General features: G+C 31.7%; 3 protein-coding genes across 7 annotated transcripts; 1 reads left to right on the top strand and 2 right to left on the bottom strand.

Annotated features, from left to right (window-relative positions):
* Positions 1-1813: 1813 nt before the first annotated feature.
* Positions 1814-8708, bottom strand: LOC126661939 (probable WRKY transcription factor 32). Of its 4 annotated transcripts, XM_056104338.1 has the most exons (6): positions 8270-8708; positions 8103-8182; positions 4668-5353; positions 4389-4547; positions 3881-3943; positions 2233-2308 (listed from the first exon to the last, which is right to left on the bottom strand). In XM_056104338.1, coding segments are annotated over exons 1-6 (1257 nt in total). In that variant the 5' UTR covers positions 8538-8708; the 3' UTR covers positions 2233-2307. The 4 variants fall into 4 exon arrangements, with proteins under 4 accessions (XP_050211780.1, XP_050211783.1, XP_055960313.1 ...); XM_050355823.2 differs by lacking the exon at positions 3881-3943 and having other exon boundaries at positions 1814-2308; positions 8270-8704; XM_050355826.2 differs by lacking the exon at positions 3881-3943 and having other exon boundaries at positions 1814-2308; positions 8103-8179; positions 8270-8703.
* A 4343-nt stretch (positions 8709-13051) lies between these two features.
* Positions 13052-15592, top strand: LOC126666223 (probable purine permease 5). Of its 2 annotated transcripts, XM_050359229.2 has the most exons (3): positions 13052-13367; positions 13972-14127; positions 14287-15592. In XM_050359229.2, exon 3 carries the CDS (start codon positions 14295-14297, stop codon positions 15375-15377), a length of 1083 nt encoding a protein of 360 aa, XP_050215186.1. In that variant the 5' UTR covers positions 13052-13367; positions 13972-14127; positions 14287-14294; the 3' UTR covers positions 15378-15592. The 2 variants fall into 2 exon arrangements, with proteins under 2 accessions (XP_050215186.1, XP_050215185.1); XM_050359228.2 differs by lacking the exon at positions 13972-14127 and having other exon boundaries at positions 13053-13367.
* A 1282-nt stretch (positions 15593-16874) lies between these two features.
* LOC126663214 (eukaryotic translation initiation factor 5A) lies at positions 16875-19486 on the bottom strand. Its single transcript, XM_050356407.2, has 5 exons — positions 19259-19486; positions 18152-18274; positions 18005-18061; positions 17420-17494; positions 16875-17263 (listed from the first exon to the last, which is right to left on the bottom strand). Exons 1-5 carry the CDS (start codon positions 19379-19381, stop codon positions 17159-17161), a joined length of 483 nt encoding a protein of 160 aa, XP_050212364.1. The 5' UTR covers positions 19382-19486; the 3' UTR covers positions 16875-17158.
* Between the last annotated feature and the right edge of the window lie 1782 nt (positions 19487-21268).

Below are 21268 nucleotides of genomic sequence, written 5' to 3' on the forward strand. Positions count from 1 at the left end.
TCCAAACTTCATATGATGATTATTCTGCCAAACTACTAAAAATTGATAATGTCCTTGATCATCCTAGCTATTTGCCCAGTGAAAATACTTGCCAAGAAATTTCTGAATCGAACCACTTCAGGACATTTTGGCTTTGTCCCTTAAGATGAAAGAAAGTAGTCTTAGGTTGATTTGGTTATCCAGCACACCTTTACTCGGTTACGATTTGTTGTAATTTTTAATGTTTATAATAATATTCCAGTTTCATTATTTCGTTGCAATTCTAACCTATTTTTTCTAATCAATTTAATTATTCTAATTTTTACTTGAATTTATAAATTAACTTTGCAATTAGCAAAACTCATTTAATGTTATCTTCTAATATTGAAAAAAATAAAGTTGTAAAAATCTAATTTTAAATTTTCTAATTTTTCAATGGTTGGAGAAAAAAATGAGTTTGAAACTAAAAATGACCAGAAAAACCACTTAAAACTAATCGGTATTAGATTGAGGTGAAAGATTCAAAAAATTAAATTGATTGGAAAAAAAATGACTAAAATTGATGAAATTGGATAATTATTACAAAAATTAAAAGTTTTGATTAAAATTGCAACAATCCACAAATGTTTGAATTTATTATGATATTAGGCGTAAATGACATGTGAAAGAGAAAAGATCTATCGATATGAAATTAGGTTAAAATAACCCACTTTGCATTTGAAAATATAGTTTTTTTCTTAGTAGTTTAATTTTATTTAATTGAAATTCTTTATAATTTTTAATATTTGAAAAATATTTAAAAAAAATACAAGGAAAAACAAAATTTCTAATCTAACCTCAAGGATTGATAGCAGTTATCCAAAAAAAAAAAAACTAAAGGGTAATAAAATTTATCAAATGCTTTAATTGATTAATGGTGACAATAAATCAATTGGTGGGTTGATATGTGGTGCCACCAGCAGCAGAAGCCTTCAATGCAAGGGATTGCCCCACTACTACTACTACCATCAAAATGTGCATGTACTGCCTCCAGCTTCATGTCCTCCAGTTGCTTTATTTTCTGCAAGCTCCTTTGCACAATTGTCTATTATTATCAATACTTAAAGTAAAATTTTCTTTTACACTCATACATTTTTAAAGTAATTTTATTATTTGACAAAACTTTCCTGTACCTTTAAAGCTACCAACTACCCAATCTTAATAATTTTCGATCCACTGCAAAATTAATTAGTGTAACTGTCCTGAAATGGAAATCTTGAAATGAATTGGGTCTCCAACCAAGATACAGGAAAAAAAATTGGTGCCAACCAATTTCATGTTCCCACACTAATAGCTATTAAATTAGTCCACAAAATTTCCTAAAATGTGTTCAATACCCAGATATAGAACTGTTCCAAAAATACTATAGATTAAGGCGAGTTAATAGCATAGACTGTACCAAACCGTTATACCTTATTTCAAATTAATACCTTAATTTTAAATTGCATCACTAAAGGATCCAACCATTTGCATATGGCTAAAAGCTGACATGGACACCATTTTTAGCACATCCTAATAATATTCGTACATATCATATGCCGTGTTGTCCAAAATTAGTACATATATTATTGGAATATGCTAAAAATTGTGTCCATGTCCGCTTTGAGTCATCTCAAAATGGCCGGGTCACTTGATCTGGAGTAACAATAAAATAAATAGTCTCAAAAATATACAAATTGAAACTACGGTACCAATTTGAAACAATGTAGTATAAAGATTTTGTACCGGCTATGCTATTAACCCAAGGAAAACTAAACAGACCGAGAAAAAAACAAGTGAAAGAAGACAAAAAAAAAAAAGGAAAAGGAAAAGAAACGGCATAAATCAAACCTAATCATTCAGTGGTTATTCATTATCTACACAGCTACGTGATTTTCAAGCACACTGACAATTTTTTTATTATGTGATAATCAGGAAAAAGACGAATCAGCATGGCTTGATTTCAAACCCGATACTTAAAAGAGTTCGAGCTGATTCAATGGCCTTCTCCTTTTCGACACCACCGTCTAACTTTTCACTGGTTAACTCACCTTCCTTGCCAACTGACCATTGGGTTGAACTTACTTGGTTCGGCAATGTATCGATTTTCTTTAATTGTAAGTTGTTCATGGAAGCCGGAGAAGCCGCAGCTACAAGGGGAGCACTTGTCGGACCGTGTCGTTTTTTAGGTACGGGCGTGTCATGGTCATGGACTCCCTTGTAAGTTATAATAACAGCGCTTGTGTTATCTACTGCTGTTTCGATGTGCTTACGAACTGGACATCCAGCTGATGTGCATCTATAATAGTTCCTGCATTATTTGTATACAGTAAGAAATCAGAACAAAGAACAAAATCCAAGACTATATTGAATTGGAAGAGCAACTCAGATCAAGAAATGAATAACAAAATTTCAATGGTTTATGAAATCGGGTCCAAGGAATGCTGCTTCCACAATTAATAGACATTAAGATATTCTGTATGCAAGAAATTCAACCACCAACGAGCTTAACATATGAAATTGAAAGCTACATAAGGTCTATAAAAATATACAAATTAAAAAAGCAAAGAATATAAGGTTTCTTATATGCCTACTTCAGTCTCATCATTGCAAAACCATAAAGCCAATGCAGTTGCCCAAAAACTGAAGTTGCTAACATTAATGGAATAGTTTACCAATCCGAGGACCCATTTAATAATAATAAAAAGCCAATACTATTGCAAGAGTGTATAGGTTTTGTTGTAGGATATTGGAAAACACTCGAATAACTAAATGTTGAAAGCTATTTTGTGGAGATTATTTAAATACACGTTTCCCCATAAGCCAGCCACCTCAAACTAGACATGCTTCAGTTCAGTTGCACCAATTTAGGAGCCAGAAGGCATCAACCTACTACCTGAAAGAAATAACAATATTCTCAGCTGTTCACCAGAAGCTATGATGCCTTACAGGGTATCAACATTCATTTAAATTGTCTGACACAGTGAGTAACCTCCTTGAAAGACTAGCATCTGTAGTAGACGCTGTAACAAGTAACAATCAGCAAACTGCCTAGCCTAAAAAGCGAAATGCTTTAACTTGGCTTTTCAGCTTCTCCTTCATTTGCACATCCACCTTCCTAATGAGGAGGTTATTATGAGCAAGTTAACTAATTTAGCTTCAAGCGAGAGTACAATATACAGCTAAAAATATTAAATAACCGGATTACGAATATGGGAATTAGCTTTAGAATCAATCCCATCAACCACACTTGGCAGAGGATCAACCAATAAAAAACTATAGGCTATGGATAGGAGGTTTATCTAACAATGATGACTGAACTCCAGGAAATTATTAGAGACTTGCTGCCTTACTGCCATAGATTGAGGGAGATCAAGATATATAATTTGGATGCAACTGCAGCAGAACATGAGTAGGTCGAGATTCAACTATGTGTAAATTTGAATGAGGAACTCTGCTCTATAAAACTTCAGACATTTAATTCTCTCATTCACAAATCTCCACAACATACACAAAGCTAGATACCACTCGATTTCCTTTCCCTCTGAAGTTCCTGCTAGGGCTGGAATATATAAAACACATATTGGGTATACAAAAGACCCAAGACAAAGAGAAGACACGTTGTTAGAACTATTATTATCAAAATCCGTAGCAACGAAGCAATACTATATCTACACAAACATACCAACCCCATAAGACTCTATTTTTCTACCCTTTTTAGCCTAACTAAAGGTAGAACTCTTTGGAGAACAACCTTCAATGCAAAGTATCAACAACTCATTTTATTCCAATCTTTTCTTTGGGGATCCCCCAGAAATCAAACTCCTAAAATAAAGCAGTACCGTAATAATTTGCACTTGAAAATGGATAATGGCACAATTACTAGGTGTTAAATGTTAGAAACTGTTCTAGCTCCCATGAAATCCTTCCAAGCCCACCATGGCACCTACCAATGTACATGATAAAATGAGTACATCATGTATGTTTGATATAGAGTATTGCGAAACTACCCAATGGAAAATGTTAAACCAGTTTGGAGTTTATCGTATTACAATTACATTAGTCAAAATCTAAAAGAAGTAAGATAATATGTGCACATCCAGAAAATACAAAATCTAATAGCAAGAGTTTGTACCAGAACAAAGAGCTCTTAATAGCACAAGCCTTTGAAGATACGCAACAAATTTTCCTTTTAGTTATTAAGAATACTATAATTAGATAAGTAAAGATAAACCAAAAATCACGACATTCAAAATCATAGTTGCAGTTTATCTTAAACTGCAACTATGATTTTGAATGTCTAAACTGCACCATCACATATTGAATCTTTAAGAGAATCAGATCAAGCTTGCCATGCATAACAAAGAAAAAAAAAAGAAAAAAAGATGCACCTGGGATGGGGGTTTCCCTTCACCATTTTTTGTCCATATTTGCGCCATCTATACCCATCACCTGAAATTCCCACATCACCGGCTGCATGGACGACAAATTTAGGTTTCTTTCCAGGTTTTAAGGAAGTTCCTGAACATTCTAAGCTCTCCTTCTTCACTCTGGTTAAAAAAATGCAGAGTTTGGAGTTAGGTTGACAGCGTCTTTTTACACTACATCAGAAACAGCTAAACACCACATACAGATTTCAATTCAGTGGAAACCACATCAAGGGATCTAACCTTCGTTTTGGTTCACGTTCACTGGCATGCTCCTCTTTGATAAGAAATTTTCCATTCTCATCGGATCCACTTGAATTCTGACGTTTTTTATCGGGAATGGCTGGCATTTCCTGTAAAGATTCTTTAGACAACGTGGTTTGATTTGAATCTGTAAGCATTCCAGTGGACTGTTCTGTTATGCTATCGTCCAAAACGGGGGTAGATAACAAAGCAACTTTGCTTTCTCTTGTGCAATTGCTTTTACGAGGTGGATCATGGCTGTGAGCTCCTTTATTTACAATCTCTATCATATGGCCAGAATTATCAGTACATTCAATTTTTTTGGCACAGCAGTCAGAATAAGTGCACTTGTAATAACTTCGAGAACCTTCGGGACTCTTCACTTGCTTCTGGCCATATTTCCGCCAGTTATAACCATCGGGCATATGGACTCTCACAACGGGAAGACAAATACTTTTGACTGCTTTCGGTGTACACGCATTATTACTAACCTTGGGAGGGGTCAGTCTAGGTTCTGGTAAAGTTGGACTTGGTGCAGATGATATTGGTTGTGTAACAGAAGTTGGTGAAAGTTCTGACGAGGATGTTGGGCATATAGAAGATTGAAGCTTATTTTGGGTCTGAGCTTCAGCACCCTGGGTTCTTACACTTCCTAAATCTTCTGGTTGTGATCCCTTATCTTTGTCCTGAAATTATTTTAAGAAAATTTACCATGAGAACAGCAATAAAATTGTCGACACCCTTAAAATACTTTTGACAAAGCACCCAAAGCTCATGAATATGGTAGATGTTTACTTATGGAGTGAAAATGGTGTATTGTTTACTCATGGATAGTTATTTAAAATAATCAAACATTATCCTGACTCGAATGCAATTTAAAAAAGCATAAATTTAGAAGTTTGTCATACAGTAAGGTTTTTGCCTAAAAATATGCCATACTATATAAAATACGGCACATTAACATTTATATGTTTCAAATCTTGCAGGCAGATGGAGAAAATAGAAGAACAGCAGCTTTTCCAATAAATATAAAAGAGAACAAAATCACAGGTAAATATATTTGGACTTGCCAAATTGTTCTTGCTCTTGCTCTTGCTCATTTACTCAAAGAACTGTGATATTATAGTAAAGTGAAGATACAGCCTTCCCTATTAATTTTTCATCACAACCTAGTCTTCTAAGGTTGTACCAACCATTTTCTAATTTGAAATTGAGCACATGTCTCCAACTTATATTGTATTGTGTCATGTAATTGATATAGCTCATACATGCTCCAAATGGAAACCTTCTTTCTACCTTTACTACTACAAACACTCATGACTTGGGATTTTGATTGAGAAAAGGAGTCGTCTATGTTCTAAAAGAGTAGGATTAACAAATCCACTTGACTATAGGATACTGATTGTGATTACAGGCCAAGTGCAATTAGCTGGTTGGTACAGACTCAACAGGAAAAATCACTGCGCAAATTTTATTTTTATCCAGGTTTCGATTGCAGCAAGCCACGTGTATGCAATGACCTCAACAGAACAGAATCAGAGCTCCCAAATTCATCTATTTGAGCATTACATATTGGTTTAGAAAAAAGAAACAAAGCTGCTCAACTTAATCAAGTATCAAGCCAACTACTAGAGATGGACAATCTGGAAATATGGATCATTAATATCGTGCAACATTTATGGTTAATTCCAGTAGTGTTTAGAAATTCAAATAGAACAGAGAAAGTTGAGTGTTGACATTTTGTCTGCTGCAGTTCTCTTATAAGTGCACTTATACCAATTTGAAAACCACACCACACTATTAACTTTTCAAAGGCTTAATTACAAGTCTCTACAAATAGAATGACCAAGTTCAAAAGAAGCACCCAGCCTAAGAGAATTGTGACTTCTTAGTTCCACTGGAGACGTCTCCATGCCTAAACTCTCAAGTTCAAGCCGCAATTGGAACTAATTCACCCAAACAAGTGATAAATATTCCTTGAAAATTTAAATTTTACATTTTACATTTTTCCTTTTATCAAATTATTCAATTTTGTTTTCAGACAGGGTTTATTAAAGCTAAACCCCAGATCAAGAACTAAAAATCCTCCACTCCAGGTTTTATGTATATAATAAAACATCTGTATTTTTGCATACAAGTCTATTCCAAATTCTATTTCTTCAGCTTTCAAATTTTTTAACTGTTGGAACCTCAACATGTATAACAGTATGTCAGTACCTTGTTATTTTTCCACCCAAGATAAGAGTTTCTATATATTTCCTTCATCTTTTTAATATTGCAGTTTGTTGAGGTAAAGTAAAAGATGTGAAACAATAGAGCTCATCAGAAATCCCAAGTAAAAATGGAAATTTGGGAATCATAAATAGGGAGAATGGATTGGCGGCAATACAACGCTGTTGGAGCCTTGGATGAAGAGAGTGCAAAAAAATAGTTCTGAGACATATGGCTCCCACACTTTAGCATGAGAAATAATCAAGAGTGATGAGATAATTCTTTGATTTTACTTATTCTGATCAGTCTTTCCTTAATTTTTGGCATATTTACTTTGTTAAAAGCCTAGAAAAAATTGGTGAATGAATTTGCTGTCAAAGAAAGATTACAGCATTATTTTTTTCCTCTCATGTTAAGTCAAAGGTTTTATCCAACACACTAGCACATCATTAAGAAAGAGAGTTGATGGTATATTAAGATGCAACAATCCTACTCCACAAGAGAAGCGAGAAGTGGATAGATTCCTTTTGTCTATTAATTAGTATTAACTTCTTCATACATGTTTTAATAAAAATACTCATCGTCGATATGGTTGATTGCATTAATTCAGGAGAACTCGATCTATACTTCTAGCAATAAAATATTCACTGATTCAAATGTAAAGCCTGGTCAATGTTTACAGAAACTTCTAGGATGTCAACACCCTCTCTTCGCTTTTCTCATTAAAGTCTTACAACTTCCCCAAGATTATCGACAAAATAAAATTTGTAGCCCTATAATTTAATGCAGACCAAATTATAAAAAACATTTCTGTTACGCTGCAAAAAGTTTCTAAGCGGCAAATTCCTAGTTCCAACAGTTCAAAAAATGGCTAAGCATTTCAACGTTTGACATGCTTTATCCTCCATCTCAGTTTTCCTTACTGTAAGACCTGTGATCCAAACCTTAAACTAGGATGTGTGAACCTCTATGCCGTTTTATAACTAGTTGTGCTTACAATTATAATAAACCTGTCCTAGATAAACAAAATTCAATACACCCTAATCCAAGTATGTCACTGACAAATCATAATCAAATCCTAAAAATATTAATATAAATCCTCGAATTCATGCAAACAAATTTTAAACTAAACAAAAATAGAAAAAGTAATAAATAAGTAAATAAAATAAATCATATAATCAATAAATACATTAATGAAGCTAAAGACCAGAAAATGAAAACCACCTTGAGTTGAGCATCAATCACGTGCGTTTCCGAAGCTGAATAATTATTAATATTATTCTTATTCTTATTCTTCAAACCTGCTAGATCACCAACCAAACAAACATTACTCCACTTCAAAAAGAAACAGATTAAATAAAATCTCAAAAATCAAACAAAAAAAGACTAACCTACACGCTGATCATTCTCCGGTAACGGAACCGCCGGTAAACCTCCCAATTGCGGCCCCCACAGCTCATCGTCCACTTGAGTACTCGATAACTGCTGTTGATGCAACTCGGCAAATTGATCCAGTTGACTCCCTTCTACTTCATCAGTTTCTTCGTCGTCGCTTTCTAATTCTTCTTCGTCTAGTAAAGCGACGTCGTTTTCTTCACCAACTTGTCGTTTTTGCAGTTGTCGTACATGGATAGCTTCGAGGCTCTCACTGTCTGCCATTTCCAATTCCAACAGAGAGTAAAGCTTCAAAAACAGTTCATTTTTTAATTTATTTTTATAGTCAGAAAAACATTTAGACCCGATTTTAATCAGTGGGTATCGGATTTTTCATGTCGGAATCGTTTTTTTTTTTAGAAAGAAGTGTGAGAGAGACAAAAGGTGGGGTTAAGAGGGTATAAGTGTCCTTGACTAGAATTGACTCCGGGGTGGTTTTTTTATTTTATTTATTTATTTATTGGGTGAGTGCGGATAACAGATGCCGTCAATTTCTCCGTTAGTTTAGGTGAGAGAGGATCCGCGTTTCTTCTGTTGACTTGACGTATTCTTTAACAGCGTAGTTGGCTGTTTGTTGCTGTTACTTCGATTCTGACATAATCAGACGTTTATTTAATTTTGTCCAAATGTTATTTATGATCCTTCATTTTAACGTTTTTATCAATTATACACTTTAAATTTTATAATACTAATTCTTTCAACACTAAAATTTAACTTTTTATTACATTTAATGGCTGTTTCAAAATTTAGATTTGATATTTTTAAATTTTATGGTTAATGATTAAGATTTAAATTTGAAGTTTTAAAAAACACGGTGATTAACTTGTTTATAAGTAATTTATACTCTTATTTGTTAAAAATAGAGAATAGAATTATAGTTTCGTATTAGGCTACACTTAAAATTTGATTCTATAAAATTTAAATTTTTAAATTCTTATCTTTTTATAGTTATATGGTTAAAAGACGTAAAATCAAAATTTTAAATAATTCTAAATGATTAACCGGTTAAATAGTTAACCAGTTTATATTTGAGATTTAGATTTTTAATTTTAAAAATTATAATATTAAGAACAGTTTTATAAATAATGCTCATGAACCGGTTAACCGATTCATGTTCACTTAAACACTTTTATTCTAGTCATTATTACTCTATATTATATGCATAAATATTAAAAATGCATAATCCTTTTATAATAATTTTTTTAGAAAAAGAAGACTTAGCTAAATTCATTAATTTATATATAATATAATTAATAATAGAGTAATAACCTGAGTTGTTGTTATCAATTTGTTGTTTTAAAAATTATTAATAAATATAAATACGAAGAAGGGTTAAATCATTAAAAATTAAACTTAAGATATAATTAAGCATTTGATCTAATTTACTTTTAAAAAATAAAAATTATTTATTTAAATTTTAGGAAGTTAAATAGTTTTTTATCCATTAAATAATGGTCATTTTTTAAAAACATGTTAAATATAATGAAAAGTTAAATTTATATATGTAAATAGTTATTGTTAAATTTGAGGTGTGTAATTGAGTGAAGAGTTAATATTTAAGGATATAAATATACATTTAGCCTTTTACTTTTCTTTTGAGTTTGTTTTAGGTGCATGTGTATTGTGCAGTAGTGACATTGATTTGTCATTATTAATCTAGAACGTTGCTTACTATGGTCCGTTTGATTCAGCGTTTCTTGTACCCGGTAGCGGTTAGCTGGTAACTGATAAATTATACTCCCTTCGTCTCAATAGAATTGTCAATTTTATCTTTATCACGAGAAATTCTTATATAGACTCGGTCTATCATGTCATCCGTGGACTAAGTCAATCATATTATAACACCTCATTAATATGAGGGTATTCTTGTAATTTCGTTTGTTATTTGCATACACTTTTGAATAACTAGTTTTGCATTACGTGCTATGCACGTGGCTCGTAACGTAACTCCTCAATGAACATATTAGTAAATTTATTATAATTATATCAATTTTTTATTTATAATTAATATTAAATTAGTTAAGAATTTTTATAAAAATAAATATAATATATTCGGTTATTAAATTTTTTTTCCATACTTAATTTATTTTTCTTTTGGTTTTATAATAATCATAATATATCAATTTTTTATTTATAATTAATATTAAATTAGTTAAGAATTTTTATAAAAATAAATATAATATATTCGGTTATTAAATTTTTTTTCCATACTTAATTTATTCTTCTTTTGGTTTTATAATAATCATAATTAAATAATTAACTTAATTTTATTAATAATATCTTTAAAAATAATAAGATAGAATTTCAAATAATAATATATTGACCATATATAATATTTTAATTTTGTAGTTCAATCAAACTAAAAGATAGGTATTCCTACTAATTTGGAGACAATTTAGTTATTTTTTACATACTAAAAATTAAATTGGAGATAATTTAGCTACCTATTCTAATTAGGACTTTAATTACAATAGTGATTAATTAAATAACTAATTAGTTAATGACTATAAAACATTTATTTAGTAGTAAACTGAAAAGGATTATTCAGTAAATTTGTCTGTCCCCCCCCCATCCGTGCTTTTATATATAGTATAGATGATATTACAAGAATACCCTCATTTTAATGAGGTGCTATTATATGATTGGTTTAGTCCACGGATGACGTGGTGGACCGAGTTTACCTAAAAATTTCTCCTTTATCACACAATTTATGAAAAGCAATTATTGTTTATAATTTTTGTAAAATTTTCCTCACTTTTATTGTCTTACCCCTATTTAATAGGTCTAATCACTCAAAAAACTCTCACCTTTAATTTTTTTTTTCAATTCCATCCTGACGTTGAAAATTTGTCAATTTTACCCACTTTTGAATTTTCCATTTTCAATTGTACCCCAATTTTTTAATTTTTGTTAATTTTTTAACTTAAATGATGAAATCATTCAATTAACTAAGTTTAAACATGAAATTAAATTCTTTTTTATTCAAAAAAGTACAAATAAGTCCTTTATTTTTAAAAACTAACTAAAACCCATAATCATATTAACACTAACTTAAATTCTTAATTAATTTAACCAAATTTAAATAAATTTTAAAAACGTACAATTAATATATGTTAGACATGGAGAATGTTTTAAACAAATTTCCAAACGAAAAAGACGTTAATTTAATTTTTCAGGATACAATTGAAACACAAAAATGCAAAATAGGGTAAAATTGACAAATTTTCAATGTCAGGGTATGATTGAAAAGGGGCTAAAAGGTCGGGGTTTTTTTAAGACATTAGACCTATTTAATATAGGGTCAACTTTTAATTTACTTTCATTATTGGATTTTAAATAGGGGTAATATAGGAAAATTGAGTGTAAAAATTAGTTACTTTTTGAAAGTGGACAAGAGTTTTGGGACAAAAAAATTTCTCAAAGTGGACAACTCTATAAGGACGGAGGGAGTACGTGTTTGGTGAGATTTTATTACATTTTTTGTTCTCTTTTAACTGTCCATTTAATCAATATTGCACATATTAAGATAGTGCTTCTTTTGTCTTAATTTATAAAGAGAAATACTAATATAGCCCTATTAATTAATAAATGTCGTTTAAATTAAAATATAGAGTCATTTATTAGCGTTATTCTCCTTCTCTCGCCAGATCTGCTCCTTCTTAAAGGAGGAGGCGATCGATTTTCGGTGGCGGATTTTGGTGGCGATCGATTTTCTGTGGCGGGTTCGTCACGAGGAATATGAACGGATTTAAAAAAATAGTTTTTAATTAAAAAAAATGATTTTTGTGAAATTATTTAAATTATATAATATTAATTAAAATTTTGGTATATTAAATTAGGAAATATTAATTACGTTGAATATTCGTCGGAGTCGGAAAAAGGAGGGCTAGGTGAAAGAGTGTGGCGGCGATTTTTTTTTAAAAAAATATGTAATATTGAGATAATTAAACTATAAATAATAATCGATTTGATTTAGTTGGATTATGTTTTACTTGGTTAACTATTTGGTTTGGTTAAGTTGGGTTAGTGGTTTGAGATGTGCCATGTCAGCTAAATTTGCTGAGTTGGAAGTGATATGACTAATTTCGGTTCGATTCAAAATGGCTGAAAAAGAAACAGAACATATAAGGTTTGGCTAAATTTGGTGATTTTTAAAGGTTTAGCTATAACTGACACAAGGCGTAAAAGTTTCGCATTTTTTGGTGATTAAGACAATACATTAATATCTCAACGTTTTTGAATAACAGCTTAACTCTATAATTGAGTCTAGATTCAAACCACGTCATCACGTTATTCACGCAACTCCTATACTCTTTTTACGTAAAACAATTTCGGTAAAAAGATAAATTGAACAATACAACGAGAATATTCGAACTTTTTTCTACTCGAATTTGAAAAATTGTCAATTTTAAAAATTTAGATCATAAACAAAAAAAGTTGGAAAGATACATTATTTAAGCCTTATTTCTATTAATTGGTCGACGTAAATGAAATTTGTATCATGAACTTGCAAGCAATGGTCAATTAGCACATATTTTAATTTCATGGTCAATTTAGTCATAAATTTATTTTCTTTTTTTATCGATCTATCCGTTTTGGCATAATAATTATTAATAAAAGTAAGAAACACGCCAAATGAGATGTAAAAATGAAATAAATAGTAAAAAGCCAAATTTAAAATTAATTTGATAAAAAAAATTATATTAATTGAGCAACATTTGTAAATTGAGGGGAGATTTAGCACTTAAGTTGGCCACCAGGAAAAGATAGAGTGATGAGTGGAACGCATAAGTTGCATAGCATCTTTTACAGGAAAGTAGGTACCTAATAGCATTCGTAAACCTATAAACTGTAGAATAATTTGGTCTCTGTACAACCAAAATCCAGCCTCATCTTTTTGTTTGGTTCTGTGTATATACACATCATTTGCATGGTCATTGACAGAATTATTGCCTCATTAACAGCTGAAAATTTTCCTTCTCAGCTCTCTCTTTAACAAAAGAACAAAATATCACTCTTTTCACTTCATGCTGGAACATCCATTTTTGGAGTCAGGTAATTGGTTAAGCTACAAAATTTATATTGGTTAAATTATGTGATTTTGCTATCTGGGTTTCTTTTTTAGCGTCAGAAGTTTACTGGGTTTCTGCTATTTCTTCAAATATAATCGTTTGTTGTCACTGTTGCATAATATAGGAACATTATTTTTTGATATGTTTCAACCATGAAATGAATTAATGGAGCTGCTGCTGCTTAGGCTTTTATTAGTTACCCCTTTTTTCAATAATTCTGCTGCTTTTTTTATTAATTGAAAGGTGAAGATGATGATCTCTTCATTTGTTTTTTTGTGAAATCCTATTTCATGCTGTAGACAGGTTGTGATACAGTCATCAATGGTTTTGATTTGTGTATAGCCTGAAAGATTGTATAATTGAGGTGAATCTAGGCTTTTTTTGGCACCACTCAAATACTGTTAGGGTATGAGATAAGATATAAAAATGTATATTAAAAGGTAGTATATGAACGTGGGGAGATTTCTTCTATTTTCTTGAGTATTTATAGACTCTGTAAAGTAGTTGTTCAGTTCATCTTGCATGTATGATACTAAATATGCAGTAGTATTGTAGAGCATTATTCTGATTATCAACCTGAATTCTAGATTGTGAAAATGATTCTTCGGTGTAGAGTTTATACTGACGAGTTAATGGAGATAAGTACTTTCGATCTCATTTACTTCCGATCTGTGTTAACTCGGTTGGAGTAGGAAGTATTGTAGATAGGTAACAACTAACAAGTTGGAAGCAAAATTTTGTAGGTAATTACCAAATTGCATAAAATTAGATTTTCTGTTTCCATGCTATATAAGTCTTGTGAAATCAGATTTTCTACGCTCCATCCTTTATAAAAATGTAGTTGACTGTGATACTGTATCTTCTGGTTGTTCTCACTTGTAATGCCTGATAAAATATTTCAGAGGGAAGAATGGATGATCTGGAACCTGCGGAATCTGCAGAATCTTCCAAATCAATTTCATTATGGGAAAAAATTTCAACCTGGAAGACTCGGATTATAGAAGCGTATAGAAGAAAGTCAATCTCACACTGGATTCTTCTCCTTCTAAGCACTGCAGCAATGCTCATAGCATTTCCTGCTTCAAGTATTTTATCTCGTGTTTATTATGCTAATGGAGGTACAAGCAAATGGATCATTTCATGGGTTGCAGTTGCTGGTTGGCCTCTTACTGCTATAATTCTGTTTCCCACTTATTTCTATTGCAGAACTTATCCTACTCCCCTCACTTTAAAACTCATTCTTGCTTATATTGTGCTCGGATTCTTAAGCGCTGCCGATAACCTGATGTATGCATATGCCTATGCCTATCTCCCGGCATCAACTTCTGCACTTGTGGCTTCATCATCTCTGGTATTTTCTGCTTTGTTTGGATATCTAATTGTCAAAAACAAACTGAATGCTGCAATGATTAATGCCATTGTGATTATTACGGCTGCAATGGTCATAGTTGCGTTGGATTCAGATTCTGATAGATATGACAACGTAAGCGACAGTCAGTATTTCATGGGGTATTTATGGGATATTCTGGGATCTGCTCTGCACGGTCTGATATTTGCGCTTTCGGAATTGCTTTTCGTCAAGTTATTAGGGAGAAGATCGTTCCATGTCGTATTGGAGCAACAGATCATGGTGTCATTATTTGGCTTTATTTTTACTACAATAGGAGTCATTGTGAATAAAGACTTTCAAGAAATGAAATCTGAGGCGAAAACGTTTGTAGGTGGCGAGACTGCTTATGTATTAGTTCTCGTCTGGGGCACGATTACGTTTCAGTTGGGGATATTAGGAGCCACTGCTGTGCTTTTCCTAGCTTCCACTGTACTGGCTGGTGTTCTGAATGCTGTGAGGGTACCACTCACAAGTGTTGCTGCTGTAATTATACTGCGTGATCCGATGAGTGGTTTCAAGATTCTGTCTTTGATCGTAACGTTCTGGGGATGCATCTGTTACATCTACGGAAGCTCTTATCCAACTAAAATTTCCTCATTATAACTTGGTGAGGTTCTATTACTCTTAATCAGTTTTTCCTCATTAATTAGTATGGCATGCATACAGTATATAATTCTTATCAAATATTTATAAAGTAAGTGATTTTTAATCTTGAGAAAAGTTTGTTTTTTCCTCATAGTAACTTTGTTGATTAAGTGATCAATATTTGTCAAAACAGTGTACATTCTTAGCAATAGTAAATATGGTTTACTATATTATTTTGCTTTCTGTTCAAGCTTAATGTTTTGAATGAGAAGAAAAGTGTGAAGAGAAGAAACCAAAACATTGATTAGAAAAGTTTGTTTTTTTCTCATAGTAACTAAATGGAATTGTATCATGGCCTGAATATTTAGTCCATACTCCTACCACTATTAACACCTTAAACAATCAGTTTGATGGAATGCAGAAGGAGCATTAGAATGCGACTGGGGTGTGCAAAATCCAACAGAATTGACAAATTCAGCAATATTTGGTTTGACAATATAAAAAAAATATTAATTTTCAGTTTGGAGATGGTAATATATTCAGTTTACTTCTAATACAAACCGAAGAAACATCTCTTCTGATACAAAACGAAGGGACTTCACTTATGATAACAGACTGATTAAAAGTATTGAAATTCTTATATAAACGGGTCAGCTTAATTTTTAAAAAATAAATTATACTAGCGATGTCTAAACTTTTTTGAATCTTATGTTTTGATGTCTAAATTTTGACTTCTTTTAAATTAGTATTCCAATTATGTAAAGTGTTTTTAGTCATCTTTCAATCATTGAACTACTAATAAGACCACAAGTAATTTTTAAATGTCTTAATATGGTTTGACATTTTAATTCCATGAGTATAAGTAATATCATTAAGCACACAACCGTTATTCTTTTAAACTAATATAACGTATAAATCTAAATGAAATGAGAGTTATTTTTATCATTTTACACACTAATCACTAAAAAATGGCTAAAAGCACTTGTTTCATTCATTTAAAAAAAAACACTAATATAAAAATAATAGTTCAAACATCAAAACAAAATTTTAAAAAAGTTCATACACTGCTAATTAATTTTTCTTCTATAAAATATAAAAGAAAAATTAAATATCATCCCTGTATTTATATAAAGATTACTAATTTTTCCAAAATTTAGCGTCAAGAACACAAAATTAAAGATGATCTCGCGCCTTCACGATTGGAGATAGCACCAATTACTAATACTTACAATTCACAATCAGCTACACGAGGATCCGGCATGGTAAACCAAAAATCACTAAGGTCATGTCTAGTTTATGCAATGAAATATTTTTTTCATAAAGAATGGAAAAGACATTATAACAATTCTATAGAATATGAATATCTTTTTCATGAACCAAAGCAAAAAATTACCTATTTCATGATTTGGCTTAAATGTTGACAAATTTACCTTTTTAACACATCTAAAAGACTACAGGATAATGCAACAAATTTTCAAACTCAGCAGCAAATTTAATCATTGTCAGACACTAAACTGAGGAAGAAACATGGACATGGGACATACCTTTTATTAATCTCAATACTTCATCAATTTTATGTTACTCACACTTAATTATATTCCCTCCATCAAGAAATGAGCATATCCACTTCCCTGCCCACTTCCATCATTACACACCATATAAGTCTCCATTAAAATAGCTAAAATCACCATCTTAATACAAGTTTTTAGGTACATTTAAATAATATCTGCACTCCCGTGCTCCATTTCCTCGAACGCATAGTTCATCCATCAGCCATAGCTAATACTATAGCATCATTTTCAGTTTTTAGGACCAACCTCCTTAACGGTGCAGATCTGCTCCTCTCCCATTGCAGACATGACCGACACCACAAGGTCCTTTCCCTCAGCAAATCCGTCTTTAAGCTACGCATATACACAAAACAGTAATTTTCAGTATTATGAAAAGTGAAAACCAACATGCTCAAAGATAAAGATGGAGTTCATAAAACTTTGTGCCCGTAAACTAAAGGGCATGAGTCACCTACACAAGTATTAGAATAAAAAATGGATGCGTAATACCTGGGAAAGCAGATTGTCATCAGTCGGAAGCCTCAGATCATCCTTGGTATTTCCATTGTCAGTCAGAAGACTCACCTAGATGGTGTCAACCCAAAGTCAGCCAACATGACTATGTTAAAAATACTATTTTAACAATATTGACTCAAATATACGAACATTCTTTCATGATTACATCCGAGAATCCGACTATTACTATTAATGTTCTATCATTTATGAGCTTCCTAGCTCCTAGTAAGAGATTATGTCTAAATGATGAAATTGTCAACAGTTCAAGTGTTTCTATTAAATAAATTTGCAAAACTTAAATGTCAGATTTTCATAATTAATTTCAAACTCCACTTCTTGCACGGGGAAATTAAAATCAATCCTAAGGAAGTTTATATCACGTATTCAAATTGAAAGTAACCAAGGTAGGGAGGAACATCATAACGAGCAAGTGTGGTAAAGAAAGTTGTTGTATGGGGTTAGATGGACTAATGGTGAAAGTGATCATCTGTCCCAATGAACTTGTTAAATAATCATCTTCTAAACAAGATTTAACAGCATTGCCTAAAAACAGACATTCAAACAAAAAGTTATACTTACAAAGCCATCTTCAGATATATCAATCAGCTGATAATCAGTACGAGTAACATGAGGAACCTGTGAAAAAAATAGTTAAACCAACCGCCAGGAAATTTATTTTGAAGACAAATATGATTAAGAAGTTGACTAAGTCGGAAACATAGTTACATCACAATTGTGGGATGAAGGCACAATATCTTCCAGCTTTTTTCCATTGAAAATATCAATTGCCACAAAGTGACACTTAGCATGTCCGTGTTTCCCAGTCTTAGAAGTTGAAACCTCCACAACCTGTAAGAAATAAGAGCATAAACACAAATGCTCATAAATTGAAATAATCAAAGATAACACTGCCACGGCATAGCAGCTGCCTATTATAGTAAACAAATAAAGTACCACTCGTATTTTCCACGACTTATGAATGTAAACAGCCACCCAATAGGACTGCTATCACAAAAACTTTTTGACTACTGGCTTTTATGTAGCTTGATATGGTTAATGAAAATACATTATGACCACAACAGAACAGTCAAAATAAGAGTAGATAGAAGCTACAAGACTAATGCCCAGAATGTACCGTTGGCTCTTAAGCGAGCAAAACTGGGGATAGAGCCTAATGTAAAGGAGTCTCTAATGTACATCTAGATTAATACGAGCTGAATGATTTGGCAATGACAATTCTCGAATGAAACCTAAATCAATTATTATGATTCTCCGTGAGGTAAGCATCCGCAAAGACATGCCCGTCGTATTCAAAAAGGTCATCACCCATATGATCAATCCATTTATATGATACTAAGAAGATGGAGGACAGAGACACAGGCAGGATGTGAACCTCATAAAGTCTTTTATTATCGGCTTTAAGATAATGGTTTCACAATATATATCTTGATACAAACAAAAGATTATACTATATTAAAAAAAACCTCTAGCCTCTAATAACTAAAGCATAAAACAAAGAGAAGATCCCAAAGCATTATCTCTAGCCTCTAAACATACACAAAAGGAACAAGCATAAAACTGCATACCCACAAAACGATTAACAACACCCAGTACACAACATCAGTCTAAATTACATACACACTTTAAATCAAGGAAAAACTGACAAACAAATGCATAAAAATAACCAAAACTGCAATTGAAAAATAAGGAAAAAGAACAAAACTTTAAATTATATATTATATTAAAGAAAAAACGCAAGAGAACCCATTAAAGATCTGACAAAGAAAAACCAAACCCAGATGCCAATTTCCACAAAAAGTAGAATCTTTTCACCTTGGTTGGGCGATTTTTGATAACTAAATAGCCATTTTTGCGAACAGTGCCCGCTTGTTGAGGGAAAGTTTTGGAGGCACCAGCATCTGCCTTTGAATCGAAGTGATGTTCTTCATCAGACATCTTTTCTTTTTGGATTTTGAGTTCTTTACAACTTTGCTATGTGTAAACCTGAGGTCGAGGAATTGGCGTCCTTTATGCTAAGTCTGGAGATTTTCTTTTAAGAGCACAGATAGAGCGTTATTAACCCTGGTTAATCATTGTTTTTACTTTCTAGCCCTTGGATTTTTATTTTTCCATATATCAGCCTTTTTTTAATCCTTTATTCATTGGATTAACCCATTTTAAGATCCCTAAACTATCCATTTTTTATTTAATACACCCTTCATTGTCTATTTGGATCCTTTTGCCATGTACTTTTATTTGTCATCTTTTTTGGTCCCTTCGCGGAAGTCCGTCTATCGCGTGGTTACACTTTCCAATCAAGACGTTTTACCTTAATATGAAACGCCACATAGGAAAAAACGTAGTATATGTTTTATCCCTAAACTATTTAGTTTTTGTTTGATACACACTTCATCTTCTATTTAGATCCCTCCAATTAGCGACGGATTGTCGGTCGGCAATTCGTCACAAAAATGGTGGGATCTTGGTGAGAAATTCAGGCGCTTCAATTTTAGAGAGTCATTTAAAGATGCTTTTATTGGAATACTAATATAATATGAGGTGATATCACTTAAACAAAAATAACTAATTTATTATTTTAAATTTGAAATCTTATCTCTTGAAAAACAAAGTAGAGAGTGAAAATGGTTATCTACGTGTGGAGAGCCATTTTCACTTTTTATTCTAAGAGTGTTTATCATATGCATTGGTGTGCCATGACATATTTACATCAAACCATCAGTCATTTGCGATAGGAAATTTTTTTAATTATTGTTTAATTTTTTATTCTTAAATTTTCCACATAGCTAACGCACCATTGGTTTGTTTCACGGATGACATGGCGCAACAGTTGTGTATAATAATTTTTTTTATTCTAAATTTAAAAAATAGAGAGTCCATTGGACCCTCAATTTGTGTCAAACTCTTTATTAAGATTTTGACAATTTTAAAAAGTCATATGAAGATGCGTTTATAGAAATATTAACATGATATGAGGTGATATCACTTACTCTTTTTATTTAATTTGCATTAATTGAAATTATGAAATACTAAAACTTATAAAAATATTTTAAGAAATACATTATATCAATATGAAAAACATTATTTTAAAATTAAGAAATAAATATCAAGTAATCAAGTTTAATATACCCCGTGTAATGCACGGATAAAACTTTTAGTAATATGTGTACAAAAAAAGCATAGTATTTCTTATGGATCTTTCTACTGTTACTTTGTTTTTTACAAAGTAAACATTACTTTATTCACTTATTATAGATGATTTTTTATTACATGCAGGTCAAATAAACAAAATAAGATAAAAATAAAATGATTGTAATGTTTTCCACTTTTCATGATCATTATTATTATTCGAAGTTGCATAAAAAAACCCACCAAAATAGAATATAAATGAAGAATTGGATGCTTATTCTTGCATGAAGCAGTATTTATTCTTTGCAGATTTAGAAAATGAATAAGAAAAAGAAAAGGAAAAATAATTTTATTCACTGGTAACATAATGTCACAAACTTATTGGAACCATTTCTCTTCCCAGGAAGAAGCCATAAAAGTCCCCTTACTTTCCAAAATGGACTGTTCCTCTTCATGGTATCGGCCCATGCATTAACTTAAGCCCATAACTATAAGAACTTGGACAAAAGTACACCACTTATCAATAAAAATAGGCAAAAAGTACAAAAAAACCCTCATAGTTTTCACAAAAATATAAATCAGCCCTTTTATTTTTTGGGGTATAATTAAGCCCTTTTTGTTTTCAAATAGAACAAATAACTCCTTTCATGCAACATCATTAGAAACACTCGTTAATAGCTGACATGTCTCTCATAA

This window comes from Mercurialis annua, linkage group LG1-X (assembly GCF_937616625.2).
Source record: "Mercurialis annua linkage group LG1-X, ddMerAnnu1.2, whole genome shotgun sequence".
Lineage (NCBI taxonomy): Eukaryota > Viridiplantae > Streptophyta > Magnoliopsida > Malpighiales > Euphorbiaceae > Mercurialis > Mercurialis annua.